General features: G+C 38.9%; 1 protein-coding gene across 2 annotated transcripts in view; it reads left to right on the top strand.

Moving 5' to 3' along the window:
• Positions 1-21,180, top strand: part of HPGDS (hematopoietic prostaglandin D synthase) — a 30,615-nt gene that overhangs the window by 6,030 nt on the left and 3,405 nt on the right. For both annotated transcript variants that reach the window (XM_032332915.1, XM_032332914.1), the window contains exons 2-5: positions 3,285-3,426; positions 11,228-11,320; positions 11,855-11,964; positions 18,244-18,342. In XM_032332915.1, coding sequence (XP_032188806.1) covers positions 3,294-3,426; positions 11,228-11,320; positions 11,855-11,964; positions 18,244-18,342 — 435 coding nt within the window. In that variant the 5' untranslated portion in view covers positions 3,285-3,293. The remainder of the gene's footprint in view (positions 1-3,284; positions 3,427-11,227; positions 11,321-11,854; positions 11,965-18,243; positions 18,343-21,180) is intronic.

The raw sequence follows: 21,180 nt of genomic DNA, 5'->3' as shown, positions 1-21,180 counted from the left end.
CTCCCACTCCTACTCCCTCTGCTTGTGTTCCTCCCTCCATCAAATAAATAAATAAAATCTTAAAAAAAAAAAAAAAGAAAATTTGTGTAAAATATTCTTCAAATAAAAACTGCAGGGGCGCCTGGGTGGCTCAGTGGGTTAAGCCTCTGCCTTCGGCTCAGATCATGATCCCAGGGAGCCTGCTTCCTCCTCTCTCTCTGCCTGCCTCTCTGCCTACTTGTGATCTCTGTCTATCAAGTAAATAAATAAAATCTTAAAAAAAATAAAAATAAAAACTGCAACCAAGAACGATACTTTTTTCACTGTGAAGGCCTTTTTTTGTTCTTTTGAGATTTATAACAGGTTGATCATGGAATTGTAACCACTATGCTCTTTATTTCCAAGATAAGAATGTTCCCTTTATTGTGATTACATAAATATTTCCTTTGTTTTCTTTCAGAAGGAGCTTACTGCTTTATATTTTTTATTGGCTATTTTTGTACGCTCCTATTTTTCCCACTATTTCTAAGCTTTATTTGGTCCTAACCACAAATGTGAACTCCTTCTGTGCATATTTCTCCCCCAAAGAGTTGGGGCTGTAAATCTTGGAATTTTTGTTAGCTCACTCCCGTGAATTCATCTTTCTACAGAGAGCACTCCCTCACATAGTGATGTGGGTGGCAGGTGGCACGGGTCACTTGGGTGCAGACAGAGTGGCTAACAGGAGTGGGACGGGGCATGGGAAATTCAGAGTGACTCTTTCTAGCAAGGGGCACTACCTCTACCCACAACACCTAGACAGGGAAAACCAAGGCCCAGAGAAGTGTATTCCTCTGCAATCACCATCATCATTTCTTGGATCTTGAGGGTCTAGAGAGGCAACAAGACAGATCTTTGCAGTTATCCTACCGTAGATGAACACCGTGAATGCGCAAACTTGGCAATTTAGGTTTTTATGGTTTGTGTTTGACTTCTTATGTGATGTGCTTTCAAGTGTATTTTTTTAAGATTTTATTTAATAAGGGGCACCTGGGTGGCTCAGTGGGTTAAAGCCTCTGCCTTTGGTTCAGGTCATGATCCCAGCGTCCTGGGATCCAGTTCCGCATCCGGCTCTCTGCTTAGCCGGAAGCCTGCTTCCTCCTCTTTCTCTCTCTGCCTGCCTCTCTGCCTACTTGTGATCTTTGTCTGTCAAATAAAAATAAATAAATAAATAATAAAATCTTTTTATTTATTTATGTGAGAGAGAAAGAGAGAGTGCTCAAGCCAGGGGGTAGGAAGAGAAGCAGACTCCTTGCTGAGCAGGGAGCCTGATGTGGGGCTCGATCCCACGACCCTGGGATCATGACCTGAGCTGAAGGCAGAAGTTTAACTGACTGAGCCAACCAGGCATCCCTGTGATGTGCTTTCAGATAGAATTTTAAAATTTCAGCTCAACTTTTCTTTCTAATATTCATTTCATATTTTTGAAAGACTTCCTTAGCAGAGAATGAACTATTTATACTTACCACTTAAAAATAATGCCATAGGGACGCCTGGGTGGCTCAGTGGGTTAAGCCCTTGCCTTCAGCTCAGGTCATGATCTCAGGGTCCTGGGATCGAGTCCCGCATCGGGCTCTCTGCTCAGCAGGGAGCCTGCTTCTCTCTCTCTCTCTGCCTGCCTCTCTGCCTGCCTCTCTGCCTACTTGTGATCTCTCTCTGTCAAATAAATAAATAAAATCTTTAAAAAAAATAATGCCATATGACTTCTATTCATGTAATTACTACAATTATTTTTATTTGTGGTATACTGTATTCACAGTGTTTATTCTTGGCCATAGAATGAATCCAAAGTTATTATTACCGATAGCTAATAATTATTAAGTGCTTAGCAATGCTTTACGTGTATTACCTCATTAAGTCTCCAAATCCATATTAGTATCTCTATTTACAAGAAGTGGACTTTGAAATTCAGAGAGATTTTGTTCATTAGCCCAAAGATACATAGCAACTAAGTGGAAGAGCTCAATTTCAAATGAAAATGTTTCTTTCTCAGTTGCCGGATCATTATAAAATTACAATACATGCTACTACTATTGCTTAAAATCTTTAAGTGTTTATAAACTAGGAACATGAGATGAAACAAATCACAGAAAATTGAAAAGATTATAACGACCTACAGCTGCCCAATGTAACCACTATTAGCAAAACTCTTTGAAATTTAAGAGAAGTTGCTTTCTGTCTTCCTTGCTCCCCTACAGAAGAAAGAGAGACATAGGCTCACCATTGCCCCTCCCAGCAAAGGTCACCCAGATGGGCTATGTTTGTATGGTGCTAGCAACCTGATAGAACCCAGCAGCATGGAGGCAGAGAGAGAGAGAGAGGAAGAGCAATGTTTCCCTAAGTCTTTGATTCCCAGAGGGAAACGCCAGGGACGAGAGAAGAGAGGCGGCAGCCAGCTCGGGTTGGCAAAGCTGGCTCACATTCCCCTTGCACATACCCTGTTCTTGAAATCTTCATCCAGCTGTCCTCACAAACTCAGCTGTGTCACCAGAGCAAACAATAAGCCAAATGCCAAATTACAAGTGAGCAAAGGCAGGACAAAAACAGCTTAAAATGAAAGTTTTGGACGCTATCCTCTGACGGTTGGTGTATAGATAACTGCCCACTATGAATTCTTTCATAAGTAAAATTTGAGTATGGTTATTTCACTGGAATGTTCCAGATAGTTCTTTTTTTTTTTTTTTTAAGATTTTATTAATTTATTTGAGAGAGAGAAAGAGCAGGACCTATGGAGGGAAGGCGCAGAGGCAGAGGGAGAAGCAGACTCCCCATTGAACAGGGAGCCTGATGTAGGACTTGACCCAGGACTCCAAGATCAAGACCTGAGCCAAAGGCAGACACAGATTGAGCCACCCAGGTACCCCACTCAGCTAGTTCTTAAAGAGAGAGTCATGATCTTATTTCTGTCAAGTTTTTCCCATATGTTATTAGGATTCAGGTCTTGAAATATTCTCTAATATTTCCAGTTACCTCAAAAGACGGCATGAATGGGGCACTTGAGTGTTTCAGTCAGTTAAGTGTCTGCCTTTGGCTCAGGTCATGATGCCAGGGTCCTGGGATTGAGCTCCTCATCAGGCTCCCTGGGAGCCTGGTTCTCCCTCTGCCTGCCGCTCCCCCTGCTTGTGCTCTTACTCTTTCTGTCAAATAAACAAAATCTCAAAAGAAAAAAATATGCCATGAAGTTTTGAAAAAGTCCCCAAAGGAAAATGTTGATGAAACATCTCTAGAGGTCTGTTAAAATAATCTTCCAATTTTTCCTTTTCCAGAATCACACCATGCCAAACTACAAACTCATTTATTTTAATATGAGGGGGAGAGCGGAAATTATCCGTTACATATTTGCTTATTTGGACATAAAATATGAAGACCACAGAATAGAACAAGCTGATTGGCCTGAAGTCAAATCAAGTAAGTGTCACAAGTAACAGTTTATGAAAATGTAGGGAAAATATGTCTCCAAAAACTTTCTGTTTTTCCTCAGGGAAATGAAAAAAATAGAGGTTTTAAATCTCATGTTGCTTTACATTGAGAAGCAGCAGTTCAGAAAAGTTAAATAAATGCTATGTGCCCCAAATTTTCCTATTCAAGGTGAAAACACAAAACCCACAGAAGCAATATAGAGACATAAACAATAAGTTTTGTCATAAGAGCTGAAAGAGAGAATACTGAAGTGAGTATTCTTTTTTTTTTGGTAAACATCTTTTTTAGTTTTTATTTATTTATTTATTTGACAGAGAGAGATCACAAGTAGGCAGAGAGGCAGGCAGAGAGAGAGGAAGGGAAGCAGGCTCCCCCTTGAGCAGAGAGCCCGATATGGGCCTCGATCTCAGGACCCTGGGATCATGACCTGAGCCGAAGGCAGAGGCTTTAACCCACTGAGCCACCCAGGTGCCCTGAAGTGAGTATTCTTGACAATTCAAACGGATGAGCTTATTACAGATATCTCCAGCCTTCTGACAAGGGATCAGATATGCTGTTCTAACAGAAAACCAAACTCAAAGTGGCTTAAATAACAAGAAAATTGTATCACTTAACCGAAAATCCAGAAATAGAACAGATTTCAAGAGATGACTTTATTCATTTTTCCTCCTCTTTGTGTTGGCAGCATCATGAGACTAGTAGCAATAAGTTTGCAGCAATTTCTGCCCAACAGCCTTGAACAGTAACATCAAGAGGTATATGAGAAAGAGAGAAAGAGCACTGTTTCCTTAAGTGTTCCCAGAAGAATGAAACAAACAAAGAAACAAACAAACAAACTCCCAGAAGACCTTGGCAAACTTGTCATGTTTCACTGACTCAGACTGGGTCACATGTCCATTTCTGAACCAGTCACTGACCAAGCAAATAGGAAGAACCTTGAACCATCTAGTCTACCTCAGAAGTTGGGTTTGGAATCACTTTTCTTTTTTTTTTTTTTTTTTTAAAGATTTTATTTATTTATTTGACAGACAGAGATCACAAGTAGGCAGAGAGGCAGGCAGAGAGTGAGAGAGGGAAGCAGGCTCCCTGCTGAGCAGAGAGCCCGATGCGGGACTCGATCCCAGGACCCCGAGATCATGACCTGAGCCGAAGGCAGCGGCTTAACCCACTGAGCCACCCAGGCGCCCTGGAATCACTTTTCATAAAGGATATGACTGTTCAAAAGAAGGGTGAATATGTGAACAAAACTGGGATGTTTGATCCAATGGAAATATGCTAGTTAGCACTCAGGACAGAGGGGAAGGATCAGAAATATTATTATGTTAGAAAGTGTGTGGCTCTCAGTAAGTTGTAAGTCATTCTCCAGGTGTTAATTTTTTTATCTTTTTTAGAATGAAGAAAGGATAGATGAGCTAATTCTTTGTCCATCATGTCTGCCTAGAAATACTAACTAAATATTAATTATTTGTCTAAAAGTCACATATTTGTGTTGGGATTATTACAGATTTGCATAAGATAAAGCTGAAGAAAACAACTTGAGTCTTTGAAGACCTTTGAACCCCTGGTGGGTTTCGTTTAATTTCTCCAGTACGGCTTCATGAATATATTATTGTATCTATTTTATAGTTGGATTAACTATAGCACACAGAATTTGTGTAATTTTTCCAGGCTTACAGTCCTAGCAAGGTAGAAATATTTTTCAAACACAGGTCAATTTCATACAGTTACCCAAGTTATTTATACTAGATAATGCCAATAACACCATGATAAGTGGCATATTAACAATACATATTGCCACATGCCTTTTAGAAGAATGAGTTCCTTAAAAATCCACTCTTTTGCTTATTAGAAAACTCTTCCCTGGTGGGCTAGAATATCTTATTTCCTGTTCTCATGAAACTTTCTCTTTAATATCCAAACTTTCCAAACCCTGCTATCAGAATTTGTACATAGGATTTTAAATTCTGTCTGTATAAAGTAGGTCAAATTTAACTTTATCCATTAATTAAGATGGATAACAAGCTGCAAAGATGGTACATATAACAAATTCCACCTTCTCGTTTTCAGATATAAATTCTTGGAGTGCCTCATACCCTATTCTCTCTTGACTTTTCATTATGTTATTGAAAATGGAATTACTGTATTTTCATAGATTCTTAGATCTTGAAGTTCACAATGGTTAGAAGATATATATATAGAGAGAGATATAACAGTCACCCAACGTAAGTGGAATTTATGAAACAAAATGGACATTTGGGAGGGGATAAAAAAGAAAGAAAGAGAGGGAAACAAACCGTGAGAGCCTCTTAATGACAGAGAAGATTTGAGGGTTGATGGAGGGACGTGGGTGGGGGATGGGCTACATGGGTAATGAGGGATTAAGCAGGCGCTTGTGATGATGAGCACTGGGTGCTGTATGTAAATGATGAACCATTGAACGCTACTCCTGAACCAATACTGAACTGTAGGTCAACTAACTAGAATTTAAATTAAAAACAAAACGAAAGAAAAACAAAAACCAGACACCCAACACAAAAATGAACTAAAGAGGGTAGAAATTTATTTCTTTTGCATATAATCGCAAGCCGATGTGGAAGTTCTGCTCCACATGGTTGTCAAAGATTAGATTCCTTCTTTTCTGTTGATCCGACCCCCCGAGTTGGTTCTTATTTACGTAGTGTAAGATGGTCCCGTCTCCTTCCACATTCCAGCTCACAGGAAGTGTGAGAGGGAAAGAGGCACATCTCTTTCTTGCAACCGCATGACCAGAGAGTTTTATACCTCACTTCTGTTTATAGTCCCTTGGTAAGAATGTCTTCACACACTACTGCAAGGGAAGCCAGGAAGTGCTGACTTTATTGCTTTGAGAAAAAAGGAAAAAATAAATGTTAAAAACAGTTTATTACAAATTTTAGCTAGCCTCATCTCTTATCTGATTTAGGAGTGCTCTCTGGTATTTGAAACCCTCCATGACTTCCCCTCTGTGATAACCTAGAGTATCACTGGATATTTCTATTAAAAATTCTTCTAGGTTGGGGCACCTGGGTGGCTCAGTCTGTTAACTATCTGCCTGTGGCTCAGGTCATGATCCCAGGGTTCTGGGATTGAGCCCCTCATCCCCTTGTCAGGCTCCCTGCTGAGCAGGGAGCCTACTTCTCCCTCTCCCTCTGCCCCTCCCCCTGCTTGAGCATGCACATGCTTTCTCTCTCTCTGTCTCTCTCTCTCTCAAATAAATAAATAAAATCTTTTTTAAAAAAAAGTTCTTCCAGGTCAAACCTGGTGGAATGTGCACAGGTATTAACATTTTTTTCTCTTTTCAAATAACATTAAAGTACTTCTTCTAAAAAAAAAAAAAAAAAAAAAAAAGTGGCAAAGCTCTACAAGGACAAAGACCTTAAGCTTGAATAAGCCCCAAATTCTCAAAGCTGGAAAACAGGTCCAAGAATGGTAAGGTGACGAAGTAGGCCAATGATGCCCAAATATAAGCTTGGTAGAGTAGAAGTCAAGCTGAGTCACTCCAGGGAGTACCGACCAAGGCTCAGGAATTGGTAGTGACACTGAAAAGCCAAACCCACAGAGGGCTGACTGTTACCATGTGAAGCAGCAGCATGACTGCCCTGGGAGAAGTATGGAGATTACTCTCAACAAAGGATGGACCAGAGGACTGTAGGACAGCAGGTATTTCTGAGCACACGGTACTGTAGGTGGGACTCAGTGGAAGGCTACAAACTAAAGCGAGAGACCCAGAGCCCTTATCCTCTGCTCCACAATCAGAATGCTACAACCAGACAAGTATCCCCTGGGCAGGAAGGGTTCTCTCGGGGAAGCTGATCAGTCCCAGAGGAATGTCTAACAGACACTAACTGGGAGGGAGTCTCTATGACATGGCCCAGGACACTGAGATTCCAATTAGCCTCTTTTCCTTTTGCTTATTTAAAACAGGAAGGATAAACCAAAAATTAATAGATATTTGTGAGAAGGCCTCTAATGTGAAACAGACATAAACAAAGAAGCAGAGGGAGAAAAAAAAATCATCTGAGGGCAACAGGGTGATGTAGGAAGAAAAAAACTTCAAAAATATAAGGCCCTCAGAGAGAAAAATTCTATACATTCTGAACTAGTATGCTGTAAAAAAAGAATGTTTAGAGACAAAAAGGTTTTGAAAATTAACAATTTGATACAAAAATTAAAAAATGATAAAAAATAAGGCTCTCCTCCACAAAGTACAATAAGAAAAAGAAATAAAAAATAAGAGAAAAGGGATTAGAAAAATTGAGACTCAGTAAGCTTAGGATGTCCAATGTCTCAGCAAAATTCTGGGAAGAAAGGAAGAAAACTTTCAAAAGACTCTTCCTTACATAAAATTGAAATTTATCTCTTCAGTGACTTTCATATACTAGTCTTGGACATATCACTTTAATCCATAGGAAACAGATTATTCCTTCTTTCCATCCAATGCTTTGAAGCAATTTAGTATCTTTAAGACATAGAGAAAAAGCCACTGCTGTGTAGACAGTTCAATGATAATACCCTGTGGGAAGATAAAGGTCATGGGCTAAATACAGAACTGAGTCCCTATTAACTCATGCATTCATCCCTCTGGCTATCTGCTTGTTTCTCTGATGATCGTTGTGATTATCAACCCAAACTTCCCAGTCCTGGCTCTACTTCTTGATTTAGATACTGTTTCTCATGGACTATATCCGATCTGCAAGGTAGGTCCAAGGGACGACTCTCTTCTTTCTCTTCCTCGAGTGATCCATTTATATCCCTTGGTTTGGATTTCCTCATCACCCAAGAAGGACAAGCTCCTGTTCCACTTATGTCTGCCATGTAATGTGTGGTGTCAGGGGAATCGCAATGTTCCAGGCCTGGGAACAACGCAGGGCATGGTGGGAATACCACGCCTAGCACTGGTCCAGATACCATGCAAAGCCGTTTCACCAAGGTCACCGTGGTTATTTTGGCAGTTGCATCGCACAGCCTTACATTCGGCCTCGCTAAATTCCTTAAAGCTGTTTGACGGAGGTTACATCTCCAACAACCCCAAAGTTACGTTTTCTGGAACAAAATGAAGGATTGGCATTTGTTTTCTTCACTTTCCTCTTGTTAGATGCCCAGTATTCCAGCTGTTGGCAATTATCCCAAGCTTGGTTTCAAATGCTGCCAGTAGCTGAAAGCGTACCATCTCACAGGAAAACACATTCTTGTCGTTAATGGTTCTAACATTAAAAAATTATTCTTCATCTTGAGTTAATATCTGCCCCCTTTAAAGTATCTTTTAGTTGTTGTTCCGCACTTTAGAGACAGTCAGAATAAGTCAAATTTTTCATCCATTTGACAGCTGTACCATATTTGAAGATGGGTATTACATTTGTTTTGTCTTTGTTTGTTTTGCCTCCCCCAGGAAAGAATGCCAAGTTCTTCAGCCGATGCTTATAAAATGTGGTTTTCAGACCCTTCTCTCACTTGGATACTATCCTCTGGGTTTGCTCTATTTTTTTTTTTAAGACTTTATTTATTCATTTGACAGAGAGATATCACAAGTAGGCAGAGAGGCAGGCAGAGAGAGAGGAGGAAGCAGGCTCCCCGCCGAGCAGAGAGCCCGATGCAGGACTTGATCCCAGGACCCTGAGATCATGACCTGAGCTGAAGGCAGAGGCTTAACCTACTGAGCCACCCAGGCATCCTGCTCTGATTTTTAATGTATTCTTAAAACATGGCTCTTAGATATATCAAAACAGCTGAGCAAAATTTCCAGCTGAACTCAGTCTGAGTCTTACCTCTACCAGGGATGTGACCTGGACTAGTTATGTAACCTGTCTTCACCTCACTTTCTCGTTTGTAAAATAAGATAAGGGTTGGTGCCTACATCATAGAGTTGTTGTAAGTACTAGAAAACCTAATGGGTACTTTAAATATTTAGTACACTGCCTAGCATAAAGGAGGCCTCCCTCAAAATGTTAATCATGAGGCATCACAATTTGTGTCAGCTGTCTTTGGAGTTCTGTTTGCTCACTGCAATGTAGACTAGTACTCGGCATGCTGATTAGGTAAGTACCCAGAGATGGTTTTATTCCTGATGTGAACTGTAGTTCATCTTGTACTTAGTTAACGTACATACGAAAGACAATTGGAGGTTGATTCTGGTAGTTGCTCTAGAGAATGGGACTGTGTAGTGGCACTTTATTCTTTTCTCTCTTCCCAAAATAATTATATTTCCCAAAGTAAAGCACTGGTTGGAAAATTGTGATCAATACATATAACAAAATATAATGTGGTCATTAAAAAGGTAATGTTTCACTGATTTGGAAAGATTTCAAAAAGATAAAAAAATGGTTTACAAATACTTCAGGATGCTGTTTTTAAATATATATGAGAAATCAATTAAAATAGTCACATGGTTGTAATTATGTGGTAGAATTATTTTTATTTATCTTCAAGTTAGAATTTTTCTATAAAAACATATATTACCCTCTGACAAAAATGTGGTTTAGATAAGAAAACAAAGTAGGGTCTATAGACAAAATATTATTACATCTGCAGCGAGGCTACCTTGTATTGTACAAATTGCTTGCTGTCTTACTATATACTTCACATGGTCCCTCATCAAAATAACAATTTGGCTAAATTCCTTACCGTAGCTCAATATATAAATCAAACTCTCCATTTTCTCATTTTTTAAAAAATTGACATATAATGTATTATTTGCCCCAGGGTACAGGTCTGTGAGTCATCAGTCTTATATAATTCACAGCATTCATCATAGCACATACGCTCCCAATGTCCATAAACTAACCACCCCCTCCCTACTCCCCCCAACCCCCCAGTAACCCTCAGTTTGTTTTGTGAGATTGTCTCTTATGGTTTGTCTCCCTCCCAACACCATCTTGTTTCATTTTTTTCCTTCCCTACCCCCCATGATCCCCTGCCCTGTCTCTCAAATTCCTCATATCAAGGAGATCATATGATAATTGTCTTTTTCTGATTGACTTATTTCTCTCAGCATAATACCCTCTAGTTCCATCCATGTCATTGCAAATGGCAAGGTTTCGTGTTTTGATGGCTGCATAGTATTCTATTGTATATTTACACCACATCTTCTTTATCCATTCATCTGTTGATGGACATCTAGGTTCTTTCCATAGTTGGCTATTGTGTCCATTTCTTCATCTTTAAAAAATTTATTTAATTTATTTCTTTTTTAATTTTTAATTTATTTTTAAGTTTTTTTTATTATTAAGATTATTTATTTATTTGAGAGAGAGAGAGTGTGCACAAGTAGAGGGGAGGAGCAGAGAGTGAGGGAGAAGCAGGCTCCCTGTTGAGCAGGGCTCAATCCCAGGACCCTGGGATCATGACCTAAGCTGAAGGCAGACGTTTAGCCCACTGAGCCACTCAGGCACCCTGGCCTATGGTTTTAAAGAACAATCAATGTTATAGTTGATTGAGACCACAAAAATTAATGAAGCTTTAAAAAAAAGCTTTATTTAAAAGGTAAGTAGTGAGTATATGTAAGTCTATGAGGTAATACAATATGCAGTATCATTAACAAACCCTATTAAACCTGGTGCTGCCATGAACTCTGTACAAGGTCTTCTAACAGCCCTTCTTCTAAAAGACCTATAAAGATTCCAGTAGAGGGTGTCTATTGTCCCTTTTAGAACCAATATTCAGGAATACCATAACTTTAAAATCATGCTTTATTTCCATAATTATCAGTAAAAATGGGAAATAGTATTACTTGATTTTGTTATGGAAGTTGATTTTTTGCTTATTTTATTTTAAGCTCTTCCATTTGGTAAAATCCCCATTTTGGAAGTCGACGGATTTAACCTTCACCAGAGTCTAGCCATAGCACGATACTTGGCCAAAAACACAGGTAATATGTTTATTGTGTTGAAGAGTTTTGATAACTGAGAAGAATACATAACTCATATTCACTATTTATTAAATAACTTTATTATTGAACAATATAGTATAAAGAATGAAACAAAAGATATGAAAGAAACAAACCTAATCAACTGAGGCTAGCTAAATGGATTGTGGCGCTTCTTCTTACAGGAATCCCATGTAGCTGAAAAAAGAGCAGAGATGCCCTTAACAAACTTGTAGGGAAAGATCTGTAGGATATATGGGGGATGCATATATGGAATGGGAAATATAGCTTTATTTTCATAAAGAAATAATGGAAGACTACGAAAAAACTCTAATAGAGTGGTTACCAACATGGTAGGTAGATTAAGGAGCCCAATGAGATTAGTTGGGCAGGGATGGAAGTTGGTCTTCACTGGATACAGTTTTATATTCTTCTGAATTTTTGAACCATAAGAATATATTGTCTTTTAAGAAGTAAACATTTTAATATAGTAAATTAAATCCAGTGTATGGGCATAAAATGGTCTCTATTTTATAGATCTGGCTGGAAAAACAGAATTGGAACAATGTCAAGTTGATGCAATTGTGGACACATTGGACGATTTCATGTCACGTTTTCCTTGGGCAGAGAAAAAACAAGATATCAAAGTAATGTAATCAGTTTGTTATTACTACTATTAATCATATCTACTTGTGGGGTGTTTTAAAGTTTCTTTTTATCGGGCGTCTGGGTGGCTCAGTCAGTTGAGCATCGGCCTTCAGCCCAGGGACCCAGCCCTGTGTTGGGCTCCCTGTTCACTGGGGAGTCTGCTTCTCCCTCTTTCTCTGTCCCTCCTCCCATTCGTGTTTGCTTGCTCTCTCCAATTAAAAAAAATCTTTTACAGAAAAGTTTTCTTTTTACCAAAGTAAGACATACCTATAGTTTTAAAATATCAAATTATATTTAAAAATTTAGAAAAAAATAAGGTGATTCCCTGCTGTACCTCTTCACATTAACCCCTCCTCAGATACTTTTTAATACTTTTTTATTAACACTTTAAACTATTTCTTTAGGACATGTAAAGCTGGTTTTCTTTGATTCACTAATTTTAGCTTCTCTGGACTTATTATTATAGTAATTAGAATTTTTCTCTTATATAGTCATTGTCTCTGCTCCCCTTCTCCCAAACTCTAAATATAATGATATGAAAATGTTTTGGCCAAATCGATATAATGTTAGCTTAGTATGCTAGGCAAATATCATACAGAACTGTCAGTAGTAGTATACTTTGATTTCATTTCCTTGCTCACTCTATCTCCTCAAAATTAGTAATGGCCTTTCCTTCATTTGCTTGTTTTTACGTTTATTGCTGAACCCTCCCACACCATCCAGTAGACAGACGGCCAGTACAGCTTTCCACAAGGTCAGTGGTATCAGATTACCCATTACGTCCACTGTTTTCTTGGAGAGATCTGGCCAAGATCTCCTCTTTTTTGCAGAGCTGTCTGGGTTTTCTACGCATCTGTCCCCACTGGACTTGCCTTCACTGCCATCCCAGGGATGTCCTTCTCTTGAGTTGGGGTCCCATTTCCTGGATGCCATCCTCTGTCCTTGCTTACTTCTTTGTCCTCCAGGAGTCCCACAGTTAAAAGGAAGGCTCGATGACAAGAGGGGTAATGAGGACGGACAGCACTGATGGCTCTGTCTTGAGTGTTCACTGCTTCAGTCTGGTTTGGGCACCCTAAAAACCTGGTGCACCGTTGTCATCCTTTATTTCCATATTTTTCTTTAAGAAGATTTTTTTTTATTTATTTGACAGAGAAGGACATAGTTAGAGAGGGAACACAAGCAGGGGGAGTGGGAGAGGGAGAAGCCAGCCTGCCGCCCAGCAGGAAGCCTGATGCAGAGCTTGATCCCAGGAGCCTGGGATCACAACCTGAGTTGAAGGCAGCCGCCCAATGACTGAGCCACCCAGGTGCCTCTCATATTTTTCCTCCTTGGTTTGGTCTCCGTCTTTCTCCAGCAGTAAAACCATCCTTTAGAATCCATGATAAAGAATAGGAAAATTAAGAAGCTTGCCCAAAGCTCTCAGCAGATGGACAGGGTATGTTGATTTTGAGCAGTGCTAGGCCATTTGTGGAGTGTTTTCCCATATCACTATCTTTACTAGACTCTTTACTAGAAAGAGTATCTAGAGAAGACTTCCAGCCTTTTGCCTGGAAAGAACGATGTGTCTGCCAGTGTTCTGGGAAACGGTCAGCAAAGAGAGAGCTACAAGTCTCAGAACTTAGTGCTCAGTATGCATATATTCATTTAATCCCCTATTTTGAAAATATTATGAATATCAGCTCCCAACACACAGACCACCAATTTCCCCTCTCCAGCCTCCTGCTACAGATGGGGAAGAGGCATGTGTCAAGCAGTGAAAAACGAAGAGAGAACTCTTATGCTAAAACGACCTCTTCCGCAGCCTTCCGCCGGTCCTCACGTTATCCTCTCCTTACCTCCTTACTCCCAATTCGATACATCCTGCCTTTTCCTGAAACATTTGAGGGTTTTATGGGGTAGACGGTGCTGGTTTTCAGCTTTCCCTTTGCAGATACCAGTCATCCATTTGCTTTATAACTTTGAATTTTGTTTTCTCTTGTCTCCTCTCCTGTTTTCCACCTCTTTGTGGGTTCTGTCTTTTCAAAAATATGTATTTACTGTGATTTGGGGATGAACAAATCACACATGTGTGCCAAATCCATCATCTTTATCCAGAATTCTAAACAGACCTTGTAGGTTAGGCTCCATTACCACCCCCTAGTGGTGTCCTGGGGGCATGCATCACAATCTGTATTTTAAAATCCATTTACTTCTCCAGGAGAACGTGTCGTGAGGGTAGTAATTAGGTCTGTACTGCTCACTCATGTCCCCACACCCACCCCAGTGCCTTTCACACCGCAGACACTACATACTTGTTGAACGACAGGCAGCAAGAGCTGATTTCTCCAACAGCACCTACAGATGCTGCTCTGGCCCCTTTACACCCGTGGCCTCAGCCAGTCCTCCCAATCCCCTCACTAGATACGCGCTTTCTATCATCATGCTTACTTTGCAGATGAAGAAACTGAGACTCAGAGTGGTTATGGAGTTGCCCGGACCCATGGCCTCATCACCTCTGCATACTTCCTTTTAAATTAGTGACTAATACCCAGAGCATCCCTTAGGGAGAAACTATTACCTTCCTTTTCCCAGATAAGGGAATTGAGGTTCATGTAGTAGAAGAAACCTGTCGAAGGTTATTTAGCTAGGAAGTGGTGCACAAGGAATCTGGATCTGAGCCACTCTGACTCAGTCTCCATGCTCTCAACCACTGGTTGTAAGGCCACAGTGCCAACAGCTGGTGAATACATATGTATGTGGTGTAGCTTAAGGCCGACAGCCGAAAGTTACAGCACAGAATGAATGGCAGTCTTATCAATTTGCTAAAATATATTTATGCTAAATACTAGTCATTTAATTAGGAACTTCTGATTTTAATAGAGATACTTGGAACAGAAAAGTATTCACATTTACTGAATGTAAGGTGTGTCACACACACACACACACAAATATATGACTAACCAGAGCGAAGTCTAAGATAAAAGCTCAGCTTTGATATGGCAATATATTCGGGCTCTGGAGTCACACTGCCAAGCTTGAATTCTGATTCCCTTCTTACTAGTTGTCACATAACTACCCATCAATAGTTCAGATCCTTTGACTGTAAAGTAGAGATACCATAGAATCTACTTTAAAGTATGTTGGGAGGATTAAATGTTAGCATGAGTACCTATGACTAGGTTGAAAGTGTTCAACAAATATTAGATATTATAATTATATTGTCCAATATGTTAACAACTATTCATATATATAATTAATAGTGATTATATAGTTCACTGCTCATTGTTTTTCCTTTTGTCAGACATGGCATTTATTTTACACATCCTTATAAATGCAGAAACAAGTAGAGACATAATGTCCAATTTAGAAAAACGGATCTAAAGCTTTTTGTTTCACATGCTAAATGGCATGCTAAATGGCATGCTAAATGCCACCGATCGGCAGTCTATCAACTTATGGGATTGCGTTTTGCTATTTTGTACCCTTCTGAGCCTCCTATAATAGAGGCTAGCTCCCAGAGGAAAATACTCTTTGAATGCTTATGATACCAGTAACACTCTACTTTTGTATTAGAGTAACACTGCTCTTACATGCCCATCTCAGAAAAAACAACAACAACAACAACAACAACAACAAACACAGAACATAATCCAAGCTTATAAAAAAATCATATGAAGGGAGAACACGTTGCAGAAATAGTGCAGTTGGCTATATACTATCTGATTAATAAGGAGGACCTGACTAGTATACAACAGAAAAACCTCCAGTTTTAGTACATTTCTTCACCCAGCCTCCCTGTAGTGGGTCGCGTTGCTGCCACCTTGTGGTCAGATCAAATTTTTAAAAGCAGGATATTGGTAACAGTGAAGATGAATGGTGAACATAGTCCTCTTATTATACGTGCCCTAAAAATCTATCAAATACACATAATTATAAAATTTTCAGTATCTGTTGCTAGAAATTCCATTTCCAATTTAAAAAAATTAAAATTAATTTAGAGGCAAAAAAAAGAAGGCAAAATATGTTTGTGGACACGGGTCAACCTGATAATCCTTGAATTTACCACTAGCGTTTCTCTGGTTATTCAACCTCTCTGTTTCAGTTTCCCCATCTAAAGACTGGGGCAGGGAGGAAGATGGATAAGCAGGACCAAAGAAACACCAGTGACACATTTTAGATACTAAACGATTTTGGTAGTATGAATTTTAAAATGGTGCTTTGGAGAAACATAATTTCTCTGAAAGTCATTTGATAGGATACTGTAGCAATGACTTCTCAGGTTGAAAAACCTCCTGACTTACAGCTCTCTGGAGGAAGAGGAAGGAAATTTCCGAGTCTGCCGAGTGTAAGAGTGGCTAGCTAAGATTTATCAAGAAATGTGGTTTTAAAAGTACATATCTGGAAAAAAGGATGTATAATCAAATTTCATCTTCTTTATGTTATTTTGGTGAGTACTCTTTACAATGACTCTTAAATACTAATAATTACATTGGTTAGTAATTTATATATCATTAGATGAGATGAATCATCGGGATGATTCATCAAACATATAGAGAACCTGGGCTACAGAAGTCAATACAGAGAAAAGATTTTTATTTGGCATTGGGTATGCACAAGCATCTGTGTACGTGTACCTTAGGTCGTGGAAATGCACATTAGAAGAAGTAATAAAATATACAGGTGAGCACACAAATGTTTTGGGAATCTGTCTAGCAGCTACATCCTGTTCCATTCAACTCCATTCCATTTCTAGCTTGTCTAGGAGAGCCAAACTGGCCTTCACCTTCCCACCTGAGGCCGAGCTGAGCTGGGCTGTGGGAAGTACCACATGGATCTGGGCCCACTGCCTCTTTGCTCCCAAATTAAGTGTAAGAACTCACACTGTTTTGTTTTAAACTATGAACATATTAAACATAGAAAAAGAACCTTATGAATGTAGGTTGTATAGAACAGTGGAAAGAAAATAAATCAAAATAATAACAAGCTTCCCTAGTCTCAGTGTGTAAAATCAGGCAAATGTATGTAAATATGTAATGATTTTTTTTGTAAACTCTGTTCTATAAACCAGGCATTATGTGGCAGTAATCTCTATTACCTAGCTAGGATATAGTAATAACAGAAAGTAAATCAGCATATTGGTGAGGGAACTATCCACTACCCGACTTGCCTTAATAAAGGCTGGATTTTATTATAAGTCATTTCTCATTATTAATAAATAATATATATTCACATATTTTATGATATTTTTGAGTTTGGCTTACATTTCATATCCAAGACACACACCAGCCAGAATTTTCATATATAAACGACAGTTCTTACAAAGAAAGAGGTCATGAATAAATTGTCTTCCAGAGATTTGAGGAAAAACACCATGTTTAAAAATGGATATATCTGTTAATTTTTCCCTTCTAAGGATATTTGGTTTATGTTACCTTACATAATATATCAAAAGAGGGCACCTAGTTGATGGTTTTTAGATGATACTCAAGGCAGACAAACCTCATATTAAGGCACAATGTCAAGCCAACCAGAAAAGATCCAGAAAGCCTGAGAGCATAAGGAGTCATTACAGAGATGATTTCTGTTACGTGCGGTGGTGCAGTAAAAGACCGCCAAACTGAAGGAGCCTACTCTTACAAAGTAAAATTAATTTCTTTACCCTCAGTTATATTATTTCAATTCAAAGAGAGTGAGGATAATTTTGGAAGTGTAAAAACATAATGGAATCATTTTTTCTTAATAAACATTAAGATAGAAATCATGAAAAGACTTTGTGGGTGAAATATTTGGCCATCATATACAAAGAAACTGTAAGCAGTGGTCACAAAAGTATTTTTTAATCCATGAGCAGCACACAGGTGACTAAGTATAAAGAATCAGACCTCATTCTCCATAATAACATACATTTGGGGAAAAAAAAAACAACCAACAGCCAAGAACACATAGCTACTTCTCTTTCTTACTGAATTCATGTAGGAGAATAAAGATGGAAAAATCTACTGCCTTTTCGCTTTTTTTTTTTAGTGAGAATTCTATTTTTTAAAAATTTTATTTATTTATTTGTCAGACAGATAGAGAGCACAAGCAGGGACAGCAGCAGGTACAGGGAGAAGCAGGCTCCTGGTTTAGCAGGGAGCCGGATGTGGGGCTCAATCCCAGGACCTTGAAATCATGACCTGAACAGAAGGCAGACGCTTAGCCAACTGAGCCACCCAGGCCTCCCTCTACTTCCTTTTCAAATCATCGTGTTATTTTTTTCCCTAGTATCCTTCAAGTGATCTTTTTTCTTCCTCTCCTAGAATCAGATGTTTAATGAGCTACTTACATATGATGGACCTCATCTGCTGCAAGATTTGGATGCATACTTAGGGGAAAAGGAGTGGCTTGTTGGTAACTCTGTGAGTATGTTTTACAGTCTTAAAAAAATACAAGTATAGACACATACACATACATATAACCAAAAACTTACAAAGACTCATGGAGGAAAAAAAAGTTACCCATAAGGAAGGATTAGATAGCAGGGATAAAACCTAAACCTCTTTGAATAAACCTGTTTTGGTGGACTTAATTTTGGAACTATGAACTAAAATAGTTTATATAATTACATAAAAGCAACAACAAAAGTATTTTGAAAAGCTAACACTGCAAAGTGAAGCAAATGAACCTATGTTAAAATTGATGCACGAAGTGTGTAGAGAAGTACCTATAACTCAATTAGTGAGGGGAACCGTTTCAAGAAAATCATCTTAAAACACAGTAATTTCACTATACATCTTATATTCTCTCAGAACCAAAAAAATAGAAAACTTATACCATTTTTAGTAGAGGCATACATCGGAGAGAGATTATGGGTTCTGTTTCAGACCACACACGAAATGGATTTTTTTCTCAGTATATATAAAAGTTATGTTTACATGATACTGTGATCTGTTAAGTGTGCAATGGCATTATGTCTAAAAAAATGTTCATATCTTAATTTAAAAATACTTTATTGCTAAAAAATGTTAATCATCATCTGAGCTTTCAGAGTTGTAATCACTGATTACAGATTACCATAATGAAAGTTTGAAATATTCCAAGAATTGCAAAAATGTGACACAGAGACACAAAGTGAGCAAATGCTGTTGGAAAAATAGAGCCGACAGATTTGCTCAACACAGGTGCCACAAGCATTTGTAAAAGATGCAGCATCAGCGATGTGCAATAAAGCAAAGTGGAATAAACAGAGTATTCTGGGAATTCTATTCTTGGTGGTACTAGGTACAGTCATATTGCTTTATTAGTATTTCTGATATTGGTATAATAGGGTAAATCAGTAAGAAAATATGTAGATGTCACTGAGAAGTAGGATCTTCAGAATGAGAGAAAGAATATAGATGTAAGGTCAGTGAGGTTAAGTAAACATCCTATTCCTGAACATGAACACACTCTCTCTCTCTCTCTCTCTCTCTCTCTCTCTATATATATATATATATATATAATTAAGGTCATGATGTACTGACTGTATCTTAAGATAAAGAAAAAAGCAACTTGTATCTCTTTTTCTTGAAACAATGACCAACCCTGTTGTCCCGGGCACCCCTAGGACTCAGAATCTGGCCTCTAAATATTAAAAGGAACTGGGGCTTCTTGGAGAAATGTCTTGTTCTCAATTTGGGACAGGAAATCTAGGAAATGAGCTGGAAGTACCTTATATCAAAGCAAATAAATTATCAAAGACAACTGAACTGGGGACTCAAAAGTCAACTTGAAGAGGCTTTCCACTGGTTTAATATGGGACAATTCAAGTTTCGCTAAGAATACTAACAGCAGTGGATTGAAACAAATCAAAATGAATGAATCCATGAGTTGATGGTGTCCCCTCCTATCACCACAACCAAACACAAACACTTACATGCAAAACCCCAAACGAAACAGAACTTCATTGCTTACTTTTGGAAGATGACATGGAGCAACTTATTACTCTGAAAACTGTTTTTTAGAAAGTTGCGAGGTTGGAATGAAGAATTTATCTTGCCTTTCTGATTTATGCCCATTGTATCTCAAGATACAAACTGAAGGGCAAAGTTCCTCTTCATATAAGTATTCCAGTTAGTAAGTAAAAAGGGGACATTTAAATCAACTATCACCATTTTCCAACCCCTGATGGTTGGAACAGACTGAGGTATTGATTAATAATTGTTAATATCACACACACACACACACACAAAACAAAAAACAAACAAAGAAAAAAAACAAAACAAGACAACCAGCTATTACAGCCCTGGTGCTGAGAGAGAGGAGCACACTTCCACCTATGGAGTCCTGACAAATACTCACATCTGAACATGACTCAGATGCTGTGGTAGGTTGGCGTCTGTGCCTTCAAGGAGCTGCATTCTTGGGAGACAAGACACAGACTGCTTTGGGCAGCACTCTTGTGACTTATTCTCTTCATGGTCTGTTGAGTCCTTCTGGGTGACACAGATGCTTACCTATCACATCTCTATTCTCAACTTTCAATCTAATCACCTGCCTCTTCATTTCCTCCCATTGATTCCCCAAAATAGACTTTCCTAAAGGGTTCCTCTCCCTTCCCTATTGAGTGGACAATTTCTAAGGACTTAAAAATTTCCCCCTTGTTTTCCATAAAGATTCTTTTGTAAACTACCTCCTGACCCCATCTCTTAGCACTCTCTCCCTTCCTCAGTGTTTCACACACACTGGTGCTTTGTTTGTTCCCCTGACACACATCTTGCTCCCACTAAAGCACCTTTATACTCAACGTTCCCTCTGCCTAGGCGGCTTCATCTGCAGACCACTGCCTGTCTGGATCCTGTTCTCATTTAAGCCTTGGTTTAAATGTCACATTTAGAGGTCTTCCCTCTATGACCACCCGAGTCCTTCTGATCACTTCACTTTTTCTTCATCATCCCTACCAGTTTACAAATGTTTGTCTCCTGCTTCTAAAACAAAGGTGCACCCAGCAAAGGGCCCGTGTCCCATCTTGCTCTCCAGTCCAGCCCAGCACATAGACCTGCATATCGCACACTGCAGGTACACCATAAATTTGTGCTGACTGTACTCTGAATCCTCGAACCCATAAATTCTGGTTGACAGGTGTTTAGTTGGCAGGTTCATAAATCACTAGCAATTAGCATTATTAAGTTCCATACAAAAATAAAATTACGGATAGCCCACATTTAAACTCCACACTTTGATGGGTATTCATCATCTGGAGTCAAAGTAATGTCAGC

The sequence above is a fragment of the Mustela erminea genome, chromosome 2 (genome assembly GCF_009829155.1).
Source record: "Mustela erminea isolate mMusErm1 chromosome 2, mMusErm1.Pri, whole genome shotgun sequence".
NCBI lineage: Eukaryota > Metazoa > Chordata > Mammalia > Carnivora > Mustelidae > Mustela > Mustela erminea.
The sequence above is the reverse complement of the archived record's forward strand: the minus strand, read 5'-3'. Positions and strand labels throughout refer to the sequence as shown.